The sequence below is a fragment of the Panulirus ornatus genome, chromosome 14 (genome assembly GCF_036320965.1).
Source record: "Panulirus ornatus isolate Po-2019 chromosome 14, ASM3632096v1, whole genome shotgun sequence".
Lineage (NCBI taxonomy): Eukaryota > Metazoa > Arthropoda > Malacostraca > Decapoda > Palinuridae > Panulirus > Panulirus ornatus.
Genome location: NC_092237.1, coordinates 59,301,214 through 59,317,806, shown reverse-complemented (window position 1 = coordinate 59,317,806; position 16,593 = coordinate 59,301,214). Strand labels below are relative to the sequence as shown.

Below are 16,593 nucleotides of genomic sequence, written 5' to 3'. Positions count from 1 at the left end.
ACCCTACTGTACCTAATAACCTTGCTCTTATTCACATTTACTCTTAACTTTCTTCTTCCACACACTTTACCAAACTCAGTCACCAGCTTCTGCAGTTTCTCACATGAATCAGCCACCAGCGCTGTATCATCAGCGAACAACAACTGACTCACTTCCCAAGCTCTCTCAGCCCCAACAGACTTCATACTTGCCCCTCTTTCCAAAACTCTTGCATTTACCTCCCTAACAACCCCATCCATAAACAAATTAAACAACCATGGAGACATCACACATCCCTGCCGCAAACCTACATTCACTGAGAACCAATCACTTTCCTCTCTTCCTACACGTACACATGCCTTACATCCTCGATAAAAACTTTTCACTGCTTCTAACAACTTTCCTCCCACACCATATATTCTTAATACCTTCCACAGAGCATCTCTATCAACTCTATCATATGCCTTCTCCAGATCCATAAATGCTACATACAAATCCATTTGCTTTTCTAAGTATTTCTCACATACATTCTTCAAAGCAAACACCTGATCCACACATCCTCTACCACTTCTGAAACCACACTGCTCTTCCCCAATCTGATGCTCTGTACATGCCTTCACCCTCTCAATCAATACCCTCCCATATAATTTACCAGGAATACTCAACAAACTTATACCTCTGTAATTTGAGCACTCACTCTTATCCCCTTTGCCTTTGTACAACGGCACTATGCACGCATTCCGCCAATCCTCAGGCACCTCACCATGAGTCATACATACATTAAATAACCTTACCAACCAGTCAACAATACAGTCACCCCCTTTTTTAATAAATTCCACTGCAATACCATCCAAACCTGCTGCCTTGCCGGCTTTCATCTTCCGCATAATTATAATTATAATTATCTTATGACATTCAAAAGCTCAATGATTACATCATATTTCACTTATGTCAGCAGTCATCAGTTCAATACACATAAAACAATATACTTTACCTGCGACAATGGTGACAGGTCCACAAATCTCAGAAAACTTCTGGTTAGTGTAATTTTTTATCAAGCATCGCATAAGGGTTGATTTGCCAACTCTTGGTCCACCCACTACTGCAACAATAACAGGTGGTGGCTCTAATGGTGTGCGATCAACAACAGGTATGTGATGTTTCTTGGATTTGATATCTTGGGACCTGCAATTAAAATCAAGCAGCATGTTACTCTGCATGAGAGATCACTCATGTAAAAATGAAATACTTGCAGTATTTCACACCAGCATGGAATAGACCACAGTCACTGTGACATTGTTAGTTGAAAAATATCCAGAAAGAGTAAGTTATGCACTTCTTGATTTGGTAATTACATACATATAGTGAAGGACTGTGAAACATACAGAGTATAGGGGGAAAAATGCTATGAGTAGAACAGGAATTCAGTGACATTATGGCAATGCAGAAATAGGATATGGAATAATGAATTGCGTTGATACCATATTCATATACATTTAATCCAACTTCCCTGTAATATTCAAGGAAAGTGACCCAACTTACCCAAATCTCATTTAGAAAGCCCAAAAGTACATTAATCTAGTTCAAACTGGTCAACAAATCTGGCAGCAGACAATATACTTTTGTGATCAACTACCTATACCAGTTTCCACAAAAAAACACTGTCCACTTCCCATTTATTTTTGAAAAGCATCACACAGATAAGGTTTATCATGGGGTAATTAAGGTTTATCATGATGTTCTCAGAGTGATCAATTGTACACCTGTTTGCTGAAAATAGCGTTTCTAACAATATGAGCACCAGCAACCTCCTTTATTAACACAGCTACCTTTAGAGAAAGATATTCTCTTACTCTTCCTGGCTGCCATTCCATTTTTGGTATTTCGCTTCTGAGTGCTATATTTCTTCCACCTGTGCTTCAAGATGGTTGGCACATACCTTTCTATGGAGGAAAGCCCAATTCTCACCTTAAATTTATGAACATTTTATGAACTTGTGTGATTATGAATGACCTAAATATAAATATGCTAAAATCTATTACTAAACTCAAACTGCATTTTGGATTACTTTTCCTTTTTTTTTTTTTTTTTTTTTGCAAATTTTTCATTAAAGCCTTGCACTGCTTAGAAATGAATGTGGATGTCACATCAATATCCTTTGGCAAACTGGTGATCCCTTAAATTGAATAAGAAAAGTAAGCCATCATCCTTACCTTACAAATTTCTTTTGAGCTTTGACTGCTGACTTAAAAGTAAAAGCCTTAGGATTGCGCTGCTGAGCTGTTAAATCCTGGACATGTTTGTTCTTAGCAGCCTTTTTTTCTGCTTTACGTCCTGCATGTCGGTGGCTGTGGCTCTTGTTCTTGTCAAAATCAATCTCTTCACCCATTTTAACGGCTGTCTTTCTTACTGAAAAAATTTACAGGAAAACATAAGTTGTGAAAATTCAATCTGATTATACAAAGCAATTAATTACAGGTAAATATAATGGTAATGTGATTAATTTGCACATAAAACTAATTTGGTCCACATCAAATTTGCTGCTTAACTCTGAGAAAAGTATTTCTATATATGAACATACTCATACAAGGTAACAGTTTAAAAATTTGCCTAGATATTATTTCTTCCTAAGTAGCAACTGCAAAATCTGTAAAAGCAAACATAAACAGATTATAAAACAGACTGTTTACCTCTACATTGTCCAGCAGTTCTTACACTAAAATTCTTATGTTCCCTACCTTATAGAATAGATCACTCAACAGTCAGCATTCAATAACATCCGTCTTGACATTATAATGATGAGGTGAAATACTATATCCTTCCTATGAGTTAAGATAAACTATTGATACAACAACTCACGTGTTGTTAAACACTTCCAGCGACCAAACCATACTACAAATGAGCGCAGAAAATGCTCAGCGAACATGCAGCGGAGAGACTAAAATTGCTTTACTCTATATGTAAGTATCTAATCTAGATCTATTCCTATTCACATGGGGTAGATCAAATGCATTTTTTTTACTCATCTTCGGTACACGTTTAGTGTATTGAAGTGAAACATAAGTGTCTACGCTAACCAAGTGACTTTAATTCACTTAGGAACGTCTCCTGAACAGTAAACGGATCCCGCGGATATCTACAAGCACTGGAACCGTGAAAGCTGGGTTTACTGTAGTTTCCATGAATGTCTTTAGACATTCCGTTGTAAGCAAAATTAATCTATATTATACACGGATGAGCAGATTTAAATTAAAGTGAATACTTGAAAACAAAGTAAGTTTTCTATGGTCGAGTCAATCCAATGGTAACAGCTGAAAAAAAAAGAATAAAAGATGGAGCCCCTAGAATGTGAATTTTCCTCATTACATATACAAATGGGTGATGATACAAAGAACTAAGGTGATTTTTCAAAGAAGACCAACGTCTCCATTCATCACATCTCCATAAACAAAATGATTCCAGTTATTCCTCTGCCCTCCTCATTTGCAAGGTTCCTACTACTAATCGATTCTTTCACTGCATCTATCGATCTCTTCCGCCGTTTTAACTCTGTACCTTCGACGGTACGACTAGTACATATCTTCTTGATCAATTCAACTTCCAGTTCTTCTTGACCATATCTTAAAAAAATGTCATCCACGCGCCCCCTAAGAACTTCTCAGTGCTTTACAAATTACTTTAACTGTGCTTCTAACGCCACCAATACTGGACAAAGTATGAAAGTTCCCATCTGATGTATGGATTATGGTTTATACAGGTCGGGATGGATGGAAAATAAAAGCAGTAGTTTGCGTAGTTCGCAGCTAATCATGTTATAGAGGACAAAGGGATTCTATATAGGAGTAAAAGTGTTGTGCCATCGGCAGAGAGCCAAAATTTATATCAAAAACTAATTTAAAGAGCCTATTTGTATTGTCAGGCGTTTATTGACACAGATCGAGTTTTTAGGCTCATAGCTCCCCTATAGTGGTTATATATGTGACCTGTTTGCGATAGCCTCTTCATAGACCTGATCAGATCTTCTACCTTTCCCATGCACAGTATATCTAGCTGTTTTGACAATTCTAATCTCGGATATCGACAGCCAGGGTTGGTTTAGATACCATGTCAATAAAATGTTATTTGTTTTACTAAGATGAGACAAACTTAAATAATCCACTGTCACTCCTCACAGTTGCTGTTTATGTAGTTGCCATTCTTTTTAAATTTCTATGATATTTGTCTTTGGTGTTGTATCAAAACATGAAAATATTGATGAAGATATTGATTTTCAATAGATTTGAATAAGATATGAAATAGTCCATGGCTATAATCTACAAGGTATATTTCTGTTAGTACTTTGATATTGTTACCCCTATCTACTTTTCCATTTTCTCTCGTACTTTAGTCCTGTCCAGTCGTGTATCGGAAGGCCTTGTCTTTCAACAGCCCCTCCCTATATATGTTTTTTCTCATTTCCCGGTGTTCTGACGTGCCCTAGGCTGTAGTAAATACTTGAACTAATTTTTAAGATCCTTTTGCTATATTCGCTCTCTCCTACTTCTTTCCAAGATTTTCCAAAACGCATATAAAGATATAACAATTCTTTCGTATTTCTTTTGTACTTGTTATTTTGCACAAATGTTATGCTCCTATTTTGGTCGGCTACATGTGCTTGCTGTGTTCCTGTTTCCTTTCTTCGATCTACAGTGTCCTCGGGGAGCCACGAAATGAAACGACTTCGACCTTCTACTTCGGCTCTGCAAATTGCCACCCGCTGTGTCTCATGCTGTGAACAAGTTCATGTCCTTTGAGGGAGGAATGAGTCTTCCCTCCACATGGGATCATTGTGAGTGACGCCATTTGGCGTCCTAGCTTCATGTCTTCGATGTATATTAACTGACTTATATTTCTTGTGTCTCCCCTGATAAAATGATTATTACACGAAAGTGCACTTGGGAACTTATCGTGTTTCATTTTCCCCGTGGACTCATAGGAATATATATATATATATATATATATATATATATATATATATATATATATATATATATATATATATATATATATATATATATATATATATATATATATATATAAAGATATATGGCTGGCCCTTATCAGTAGGAGGCTGCAGGGGAGAATTTAAAACCTTGCATGATGTTACCGCCCTTGATCATGAAGGTCTGGCCTTTAACCTGAGCAGGCGTCAGGTCAAAGGTCATGGCATTATAACTAATGTCATACCGGCTTATTCGAAAAGGTTAATAGCTTTTCTAGCTTGCCATCGAGTGACTACTCATCATAGATCTACGCTGATATCACGATATTTCTTTTGAGCCAGGAGGTGTAGCAGGTCCCGGGTCAAGGGCACATCTAGGGGAAAATAGCGCCTATGGCAAGCACTGAGATTGCACCCGTGGTTTGATTGAAATGTACATACAGTGGATGTATATATATAAATACATACAGTGTAATTATAAACTGTTGAAGGGTTAGGCCAAACTTAAGTTTGTATAAATTCTTAAAGACTATTATTAAATATATACAGTGTTATTATAAACTGTTGAAGGGTTCGGCCTAACTTAAGTTTGTATAAATTCTTAAAAACTATTATTACCTTCAATTTTTGGGAATTTTCTCAGAAATATAGATTTTCTTCGAAAACTCATTATAAGAAATATTTTTCATGCTGAATACAAATCTGGTGTTAAAATATCGTTTAGTCGTCTTTATGACATTCATTAAGTTGTTAAATGAAGTCAATTTCAAAATATTTTCTGTTCCTTTGCATCATATTTGCTGGGTATGTAACGGAGACTAAGAGCATTATGATATATTTTCCATGAGTATTTCAAGTACAGAAGTGTTTAGATATCTTATCTTTCAATTTTAAGACAAAAAATTTTTGGAGCTAAAAAAATACCCTTTAATTTTTGGCATTTTTCTCAGAAAAATAGATTTCCTTTGAAAACTCATCATAAGAAGTATTTCTCATGTTGAATACATATCTGGTTTTAAAATATCGTTTAGTCTACTTTATGACACTCATTTATGCTGTTAATTGAGGTAAGTTTTAAAATATTTTCTGCTCCTTTGCATCGTATTCACTGGGTATGTATCGGTACCTGAGAACATTATGATATATTTTCCATGATTATTGCAAGTATAGAACTGTTTGAATATTGTATCTTTCACTCTTAAAACAAAAGTTTTTTGGAGCCAAAAAATACCCTGAACTATTACCTTCAACTTTCGGTACATTTCTCAAAAAATTAAATTTCCTTTTAAAAACTCGTTATAAGAAGTATTTTTCATTCTGAATGCAAATATGGTGTTGTAATATTTGATCAAAATATTAACGTAGAAGCGGTAATGCAACTTATAGTAGCAACATATTACTATAGTTGAAAAGTAGGCGAGTTTCTTTTTTTCATCTCACGGAACCAAACTGTTAGAAATGTCACTCGGGTAAAATATGCCATAAAAACAAACCTGTTGCGTGGCGCCCTCCCCTTCAAGTGGCGCCCAGGGCACCTGCCCTACCTGCCATACCCTAGATAACACACCACTGTCTGGGATGGTCTCGCGACCCAACCCATCTTTCAGAGTCCTTCACACAATTGCAATAATCTTATTACAGCTGTCTTGGAATAGCTGTGCTCTGGCCCAACCTGGTTTCAAAGGGGAGGGAATGAAAGAGGGAAAATTGCCTCGATACAATCTTTGGGTAGGATTCAACAGTGCAATAGAGCCATACGACTCTACAGTGCCATAATACCATAGAACTCAACAGTGCCACAATTCCATACGACTCAACAGTGCCATTATGCCACAGGACTCAACAGTGCTACAGCATCATGAGTCAACAGTGCCATAGTACCATTGGAGTCAATAGTGCCATAGTAACATTGGAGTCAACAGTGCCATAGTACCATTGGGGTCAATAGTGCCATAGTAACATTGGAGTCAATAGTGCCATAGTAAAAGTGGAGTCAGTAGTGCCATAGTAATATTGGAGTCAATAGTGCCATAGTACCACTGGCCTCAAAAGTTGCCATGGTCTCGTAAGATTCAGCAGTGCCATAACACCACAGGACTTGAACAATGCCAGATTGGACGAGGTTTTCTGGGGGTATCTCCATGCAGTGATGCTGTGAAACTGGAGAGCAAGCAAAGTATAGAGGAATCTGAACAAACTCTAACCAATCGGATAAGTAAAGTAGCAATTAAGAAGAATATTCAATAGCCGTAACAATTTTATTCACAACTTTTCTGAAAGGGGGCTCACATTTTTTTTATGAAATTCGTGGCACGTAAAGTTTTAGAGAGAGAGAGAGAGAGAGAGAGAGAGAGAGAGAGAGAGAGAGAGAGAGAGAGAGAGAGAGAGAGAGAGAGAGCCAATGATCTGTGTCTTGTTCCGATCGCCAAAATGTACCTTATCACCATAATGACATGCTTACCCAGAATTTATTGTAATGAGTTCTCGCATATATATATATATATATATATATATATATATATATATATATATATATATATATATATATATATATATATATATATATATATATATATTTTTTTTTTTTTTTTTTTTTTTTTTTTTTTTTCATACTATTCGCCATTTCCCGCGTTAGCGAGGTAGCGTTAAGAACAGAGAACTGGGCCTGTGAGGGAATATCCTCACCTGGCCCCCTTCTCTGTTCCTTCTTTTGGAAAATTACAAAAAAAAAAAAAACAAGAGAGGGGAGGATTTCCAGCCACCCGCTCCCTCCCCTTTTAGTCGCCTTCTACGACACGCAGGGAATACGTGGGAAGTATTCTTTCTCCCCTATCCCCAGGGATATATATATATATATATATATATATATATATATATATATATATATATATATATTATCCCTGGGGATAGGGGAGAAAGAATACTTCCCACGTATTCCCTGCGTGTCGTAGAAGGCGACTAAAAGGCTAAAAGGGGAGGGAGCAGGGGGCTGGAAATCCTCCCCTCTTGTTTTTTTTTTTTTTTTTTTAACTTTCCAAGAGAAGGAACAGAGAAGGGGGCCAGGTGAGGATATTCCCTCAGAGGCCCAGTCCTCTGTTCTTAACGCTACCTTGCTAATGCGGGAAATGGCGAATAGTTTGAAAGAAAAGAAATATACATATATATATATATATATATATATATATATATATATATATATATATATATATATATATATATATATATATATATATACACAAAGTTTAGGATACAACAAGCTCACCATTTACCGGGATTAAAAACACATTCTTTTTTCGTCTACGCTGTTAGCCTGATTAAATGTGCTACTCTCTACACACGATGTAAGCCGGAGGCTCAAGGACGACTTTGAGGAGTAAGCAAACATTCCCATGACCGACCGACGCTCAAGGAACATGGATGACTCAAAGACTCAGCGACGATTCTCGTGACCGACCGACGATGAGATGCTTGGACAACTCAGAGTCTTGGACAACTCACAGTCAGCCAAGGTTGACAAAGGCAGTGATTTTTTCCCCCTCCATATTTTTCTTCTTTCTACATTTCTGAGCTAGGTGTAGAATAATCAATACTCCGGATGCCGCTGTTCTCTGTGAGCTCCCAGATATACTGTCGAAAATAGCCAGTAAGATATTGTCTAGACTTTAAAGAACAGAGCTCATGTTCTCCACAAACAACGAAGTGGATGACGCTGGTTTCTGGAGCACAGACTCTTCAGCCCTACGAAGCATTCAGGAGATACTATACTGTTTAGATCGCCGTTCCTTAGTCTTTATTTCTCTTATGATCATTATATGATCCCCACATTTGCACTTCAAGGGGTTGGCGTCCCCTTGACGCTTCTAACTCCACGCGACTTGAAAACATCACATGTCTATTTATCAAAAAGGGGTGGAGGTTGATCGTCAACAACCTTGAGCGCCATCTTGACGGACCGTGTTTTTCGCAAAAATTTGTCCAAAAAGGCTTTCCTCTCGAGGGCTCCTGAACCGATTGATGTGCAACTTGGTATGCAGGATTCATGGGGGTGGAGGCAAGTCTTGTCTGTTCAGGGGGAAATGGCTCCGAAAAAGGACATGTGTCGCCAAAGGCGAAGTAAACTATAAAATTTTTTCTTTGAAAGCCTGGGGGACGTCTTTACTGCTGGTTTAAAACTAAGTTAAGCATGGTTTATGGAAGTTTTATATATATATAAATATATATATATATATATATATATATATATATATATATATATATATATATATATATATATATATATATATATATATATATATATATTCGTATTTCCCACTTTGGAATGAAGTTATGAATATATGATAAGGGAGTGAGGTGATGAGGGAGGTGGGAGGGATGAAAGAGTAGGGATGTAGGAGGAGGAGGAGGAGGGAGAGAGGGAGTGAGGGAGGGAGGGAGTGGGTTTTACATCACTCACATCTGCCAAACCTCCATTCCTCCTGGTTTACTTGTTTATAGCTACCCATTCTCTCTCCACCAACACCTCTCCCAGTACACCATCCCAGGTATACCCAATAGTAGACCCTGCCGGTAAACCAGTACCAGGCCTGACCTCTCCCGGTAAACCCCCATCACACACATACAGCAGGGCTCACGTCCCCAAAATGTTCGCGAAGTAATAAAAAACTAAATTTTTCTGCGCCCGAAACGTGGTTCGAAAACTTTGTCTTTTGGACATTTTGGTGAAATGGGCAACCAAGGGGATGATGGGTCTCGTTTGCTGTGGGGGCTGACGTTGTCTACTATGGGGGCTGACTTTGTCTACTGTGAGGGCTGACTTTGTCTGCTGTGGGGGCTGACGTTGTCTACTGTGGGGGCTGACTTTGTCTACTTGAGGGCTGACTTTGTCTACTGTGAGGGCTGACCTTGTCTGCTGTGGGGGCTGACTTTGTCTACTGTGGTGGCTGACTTTGTCTACTGTGGGGGCTGACTTTGTCTACTGTGGGGGCTGACTTTGTCTGCTGTGGGGGCTGACTTTGCTATGGGGCTGACTTTGTCTGCTGTGGGGGCTGAGGAATAAAGGGTTGCCCACCTTCGTCCACCAACATAATAATCCCTTCACTTGACCTAAATGAGCACCCTCATTACCCACGTCCGAAAACGTGTATAATGCAAACATCCATTAGGGTAAATTAAGGCTCATTCATCAGTGTTTGTCAAGCACAGGTCATAATTAGCGGAGGCTTACTGAATTACCATAATCGATAGAAAAAAATTAGCATCTCTCTGAGCGGATTCAGACACGCTTGGGTCATGGTGTCGAGTATGTGTATGATTCTCTTACATGATATGATGCTAAAACATGTTGGGTATTGGTGTATATTATGAGGATGGTGGTATTTACACCATAAAGAGTTGAAAGAGGAGACTTGTAACAGTTAGGATTAATTAGCTGTGGACGGAGTGAAGGGATATATATATATATATATATATATATATATATATATATATATATATATATATATATATATATATATATATATATATATATATATATATATATATATATGACCAAAAATTATGGAGAGAGAGAGAGAGAGAGAGAGAGAGAGAGAGAGAGAGAGAGAGAGAGAGAGAGAGAGAGAGAGAGAGAGAGAGAGAGCCTTCGTGCCCAGAGCTCGACAGCGCCGCTGGAGTGGGTCAAACTGGGATGCAAAATGTGGGATGAGATAAAAGGACAAACGGGCGAGACGTGTTGCCCTACTTACTAAATGAACCCACCATATGACACACACACACACACACACACACACACACACACACACACATACCATCCCCAATGGCATACACACACATATACCACCATCACTATGATACACTCACATGTATACCACCCTCCCTACGCCACAGACACACACACATATATATATACCAGCCTCCCCAAGACACACACATATATACCAGATCCACTGTGACACACACACACACACACACACACACACACACACACGCACATATACCACCCTTCCTAAACGACCTATAAAACCCACCAATAAAATAAATGCCAGGATAGCGACGGTTATGACTGGCGAATGAATAATCTAGCGTCAGAGCGAGTGGAAAAAAAAAATGTATATCGCGGCACTGGTGGTAACCGGTATTTATAATCATCATTACAATTAATTGGACGCCATTATCATAGTAAAATACTCACTCGTGAGTTATCGATGTTATGGCTTTCCCCCCCCACACCCCCCTCAGCCCCATAACTCCCCCCTCCCTAGCCCCATAACTCCCCTCAACTCCTGGTTCCCAAAACTCACACCTCTGCTCCCATACCTTTTTTTTTTCCCACTCATTAATCGCCATTTCACCCTCACTCCTCAGCTCCTCTTCCTCCTCCCTCACTCACCGCCCGCCAGCCAGCCTCCAGCACGGCCACCTCCATCCCCTAAAGTCTTGGACCTCTCCGTTTTCCTCCACTTCTTCCACTGTCTTTCCTCCTCGTCTAAGCGAGCCTCTTTGATTCTTCCTTCAGGCTACCTTATTGTAGGAAGTCCAACGGGACACCCTCCTTCAGGATAGTCCAGTTCGAATAAGTCTTAGTGAACTCTATATAGGTCATCCATTCGTTGTACATGGCCATACCACCTTGGCTTGTTCATTGCAAAACATTTCTTACTCTATGAGTCACTCGGTTTCTTTGAGATGCTAAAAATGGAGGTAAACTATGTGTGTTTTTTTTTTTTCCCAGGAAGTTTTCTTTTTATCAGTGTTTTTTTTTCTATGATTTGAGATGGAACTGTCTGTAGAGACGCTAGTGTTGGTTGCTGGTGAGGACGTGAGATGAGGTTATCAAGCATCACTCATCCCTACTCATACCAGAGTTGCCTGTTTTTATTACCAATCTTTATCATCTCTATGCACTATATCTTTTTTTTTTTCTCCCAGTATATGATGTGAATCATACTTGGACTATAGATCTACGAATACCAGAAGAATATGAATCATCTGTACAAATAGCAGCTATATCTGATGAGTGGATATGGTCGAGAGACACCGATGGTATAGTCAGGTTTACGACTCTATATCTTTCTTATATATATATAACGAAGTTTACGAGAGAGAAACCCTACCCTCTTTGTGTACCATATATAGCATCATTTATCTGCTCTTTTCATCAAGTCAAGGAAGGGCAGTTCTTAGCAGCAGTGTTTTGCTCGCTTGGCACTCCAGATAATTCTTTTTCATCCTCAGCTGCTGAAGAAAGCCATTGCTGGGCTACAGATATAATTCCGCCATATATATAGATCGGCTAAAAGACAGATAACCGTGGGTGGAAAAATGGAAAGACGCTTTAGGACGAAAGGTAGACAGACATGTCAAGACTCAAGGGGTAACGGACAGAGAGACAGACAGATGGGAGTCGAGAGAGATGGAGGACAGGTAGACGGGTTGAGACAGATGGAGGACAGAGAGAGGCACAGACAGACAGGGCAAGACTCAGTGAGGACAGAGAGACAGACAGATGGGGTTCGAGAGAGATGGAGGACAGATAGACAGGTTGAGACAGATGGAGGACAGAGAGGCACAGACACAGACAGACACGTCTTGACAGTTTGTCTCTCACGTCCGTTCCCTTGGGGTTTCCAGGCACGTTTAACCTCATCAACCCCGCTCTTCTTCGGTTATGTCCAACGTTTTCTATTCCTGCAGGGGGCACCGAAGCGCATTTTAAAAAGCTTTGAAATTCTTAATATTTTTCCGTCCTTGTGATTGTTTACCATCTTTCCCCTCTCCTTCTCGTGGTGTCTCAAAGCACTGGGGGTCATAACGTGATACGCTGCAGGTATGCAAGAGATATATTCCTCGTCAATCGAACACGATTACAGTCTTTATGAGATACTCTCGTATGGTGATGTCTTCTCTGGTTCATATTCATATATGTGTATGAGAACTTGCATATACATAAATCTGGTGTTTCTTTTTATATATGTAGTTCATGTATATGTATCTGTAAATGTATTCGCCTTTTAGGCGAAGGATGTCTGGTTTATATCATGAATCCAGTGTCCTCACAGTGTCATGGCTGGAGAACAATGACATGGCGTATCTTCTCTACTTCAACTGTCCCCTTGAGAAGTACAAAGGGTTGTGTGTTTATCATCATCATTATCATCACCATCATCATCATCATCATCATCATCATCTTCATTTTCTTCGTCAAAGACTCTGAAAGAATCTGTTTTTCAGTCTCTGATGTCTTTGAGGCTCAGCTTGAGGTATCTTGATTATTTGGAAAAAAAAGAAAGAAAACGAAGGTATTGTTCCTCGCGTTCCTTTTTGTCAGCGACTAATAAGAACACTCCTCGTACACCTAGACCGCTCGGGGAAAGAGATCCCTCTAATTAGCTGAGCTCGACGACATGCACACTTATCAAAAGACACCTAAAAGTCTACAGACGGGTGTGGAAAACTCTCTTTCATTTCCTCCCAGCCAGAGTCTGGAGGAGGACGCCTCAGTGAAGTCGGGAGCTGCCGCACAGCTGTCAATGCCAGACCCACACAGTTCAGCCAATGGGTTCACATGCAACTTGTTTTTCTTCGAGTTATCAGATCCAGGAGCGAGCGAGTGTCTCCCCACAACTCCCTCCCTCCACCGCGCGTGCAGGGAAGACTTGCCACCGTGAATGGATGCTTATGAGCTTCGAATGATTTCGGCACGAATAAAAGAAGAGGGACTGGTTGACAACGCGGACTTTTAAGATATCGATCACGGGTCGCTTTCCGCTCGGGCGTCGGTGTGAGAGACGCATGACGACATGTAATTGGAAACTGTGATACATGTTATATTCTAGCAACGTCTCTTGACGACATCACAAGACAATGGAAAATGTATAATTCTCTGTTCAAGTGGAATCAGCATGGAGTTCTTGTGGGAAGTCACGAGTGTTAATTGAAATAATTGAAGTTACAGAGTTGGTTTGGAGTAAATGAGTGAATCATTCCGAACAAGAAACCAGTTACATGAATCAAGAGAGTGAAGCAATTCACTTTACGAATGGATAAAGGAGTCTTGTAAAAGAGTTGAGCCCTATAAGAAGTGAATCATATGGACCAATGAGTTATGTGAGCAAATTAATCACACGAACTTTTGAACAACATGAATCAGAGAAGAGCAATGACTAGTGAAACAGATGAATCAACTAAGTGTATCGAATCACAAAAGATGAAGCAAGGATCGTTCGTAGTCATTGTACTTCATGAGTCTGAGAATCAATCCCTTTTGTTTGAAGGAAAGAACAGAATTTCCTGTAGCTTAAAGACACATAATGGAAGTACATATAGCGAGAGAAACTACCAGACACCTGTAACTATGCGATGCATCGTTGTAAGTGAAAAAAAAGCAGAATCACACTGGGTTCCAGTACTACAACACTAGCACCAGGTCTGACTGTAAGACTGAGAAGGGACTCATAGTCGCGGACAAAAGTTCTGGTATACGCCCGAAGCTCCGGAACACGCCTGGTCGAAGCTGTGCCGAGCTCTATGTCTCTCTGCCTGTCGAGACAGAAGGCTGAGTACAGCCTTGACTGGGCGTGCCCCAGGACTGTAGTCGGTGACAAAGGGCTCGGTACAGCTTCGAACGGTAGTGTCTCGAGACTTTCTTTTTATTTTCTTATCCACGGTCGTTTTTTTAAACGAAAGTTGAAGGTGATACATTGTCATATTTTCTGATAATGACGAATGATGTGAAGTACATCACCGGACAAGTATCATATTCTGTGGTCATCCAGCTTGATATAAATGCTTCTGGAGTTTCCTGGTTGACTTGTGTGTTCGTATGGTAATGTTTTGTCGAACACGTTCGGAGTATGTCGGCAAACCTTGCGTGTGTATCGAGTATATTTGAACAATACTAAGGCATCCTGCCTATACTATCTGCCTGATTATTCTCACTGATTTGCATCTGTGTTTGGAATGTATTCAAATGGAAGCAAACAAAAGACTACCAATAGTGACTTAAGAACATGCAGCTGTATTTTTTGAAGTGGAGAAAGGGAATGGTAGAAATACACCTACTGACACCAATACAGTAAGAAGAGAAATAACAGGACAGTAAAGAAACCTTTATGGGTGAAAATCTCATTTCCCGAGAGCACAAATAGACCTTTGTATCCGGAGCGTGGCTTTGTTTGGGGAGGAATCTGTTTACGGGCCCGCAACAATGGTCTGTTATCTTAGGCAACAGAAATCCATTACCTCCCAGGTTTTCCCCCCCAACACCCCACACCCCACGCCCCTGCCTGGGTCTCTTGTCCGACCGTGTGATGTTCGACAGGTAGAGTTCTGACCAGGCGTGCCTCCGACCTGGCTTGAAGATAGACTAGCGTGGTAAAGAAGTGTGGTGTGGTGATGTAACCAAGCGCCGACGTGAGCCTTGACGTAAACTTTGCTATGGCCTCGGAATGAGGAAGCCTTGTCATTAATTTAGTGTTTTCCAAGTCAATGGTGACCACTGTCTAGCCTTTTTTTGTGTGTGTGAAATATTGACCCGATGTTACGATGACCCAGCCACACATCTGACCTAACCCATTAGTGACCTGGCTCAGAGATGCCTTGATCTACATTGGTCCTGTCTTTAAACTGACCTGCTTACTGTAGACTTCATTCTGACGTATACATCTCTCTCTCTCTCTCTCTCTCTCTCTCTCTCTCTCTCTCTCTCTCTCTCTCTCTCTCTCCCTCCTGATTCTCTTCTTCGTATCCTCATCTTTTCCTTCTATGTTTCCATAGATGCATCCTGTCCTCTTCCCTTTCCCTTAAGTTCTTCCAGAGCCACTCCCTCCCTTCCATACCATTTTCCTCTCCATCCCACCTACTCATCCTTTGCTTAAACTATCCTTTATTCCATCCTACCCACCACACAGTCTCCTTTCTCATTCTATCCCTTCATTATACTCCAATCGCTTCATCCTCCCTTCATCTTACTTCCCCTTCCACAAGTCTGTCTTTATCCGTAGTCTATCTGTCTCCTTTCATTTTCTTAAAGTATTTTTTTGTTCCTCTCCCATTCCGCCACCTACGCTTATCCTTCATCTTCTCTGTTTTCATCTTCATCAACACCTGCTTTCTGGCTTCGTCATACTACACCCGAGACCCTTCTCTTTGTCCACCTCTCTTCCTTTTCGCCACTTCCCCCCACTCTTCCACTTTCTCTCTCTTTCTCTCTCACCCTCTCAAAGAGAGAGAGAGAGAGAGAGAGAGAGAGAGAGAGAGAGAGAGAGAGAGAGAGAGAGAGAGAGAGAGAGAGAGAGAGCGTACCAGTGGTCTCGTAACTCACATCAGCAAACCAAACTTGGGGGTCCCTGGACGGCCTTGTATAAGCCAGCCGGAGCCTCACATAATCGACATTTTCCGTCACATTAACTATGGATCTTGTCAAAGTTTTGGCCCACGTCGGGGGCAGGTAGTGAGATGTGCCGAGGAGAGAGAGAGAGAGAGAGAGAGAGAGAGAGAGAGAGAGAGAGAGAGAGAGAGAGAGAGAGAGAGAGAGAGAGAGAGAGCAGAATGGAGTAGAGTTGGCGGAGAGAATTCGAGTTCTTAAGGAAGCAAAGGAAACATTGAGAATAAAAAGAAAAGGGAAACTCTGTGTT

The 16,593-nt window shown here is 40.3% G+C and overlaps 1 protein-coding gene across 1 annotated transcript in view; it reads right to left on the bottom strand.

The window, feature by feature from the left end:
• Positions 1–2,859, bottom strand: part of LOC139753478 (ribosome biogenesis protein BMS1 homolog) — a 71,213-nt gene extending 68,354 nt beyond the window's left edge. The window contains exons 1-3 of the mRNA XM_071670036.1: positions 2,718–2,859; positions 2,193–2,388; positions 974–1,164 (exon numbers count right to left, since the gene is read on the bottom strand). Coding sequence (XP_071526137.1) covers positions 974–1,164; positions 2,193–2,368 — 367 coding nt within the window. The 5' untranslated portion in view covers positions 2,369–2,388; positions 2,718–2,859. The remainder of the gene's footprint in view (positions 1–973; positions 1,165–2,192; positions 2,389–2,717) is intronic.
• Between the last annotated feature and the right edge of the window lie 13,734 nt (positions 2,860–16,593).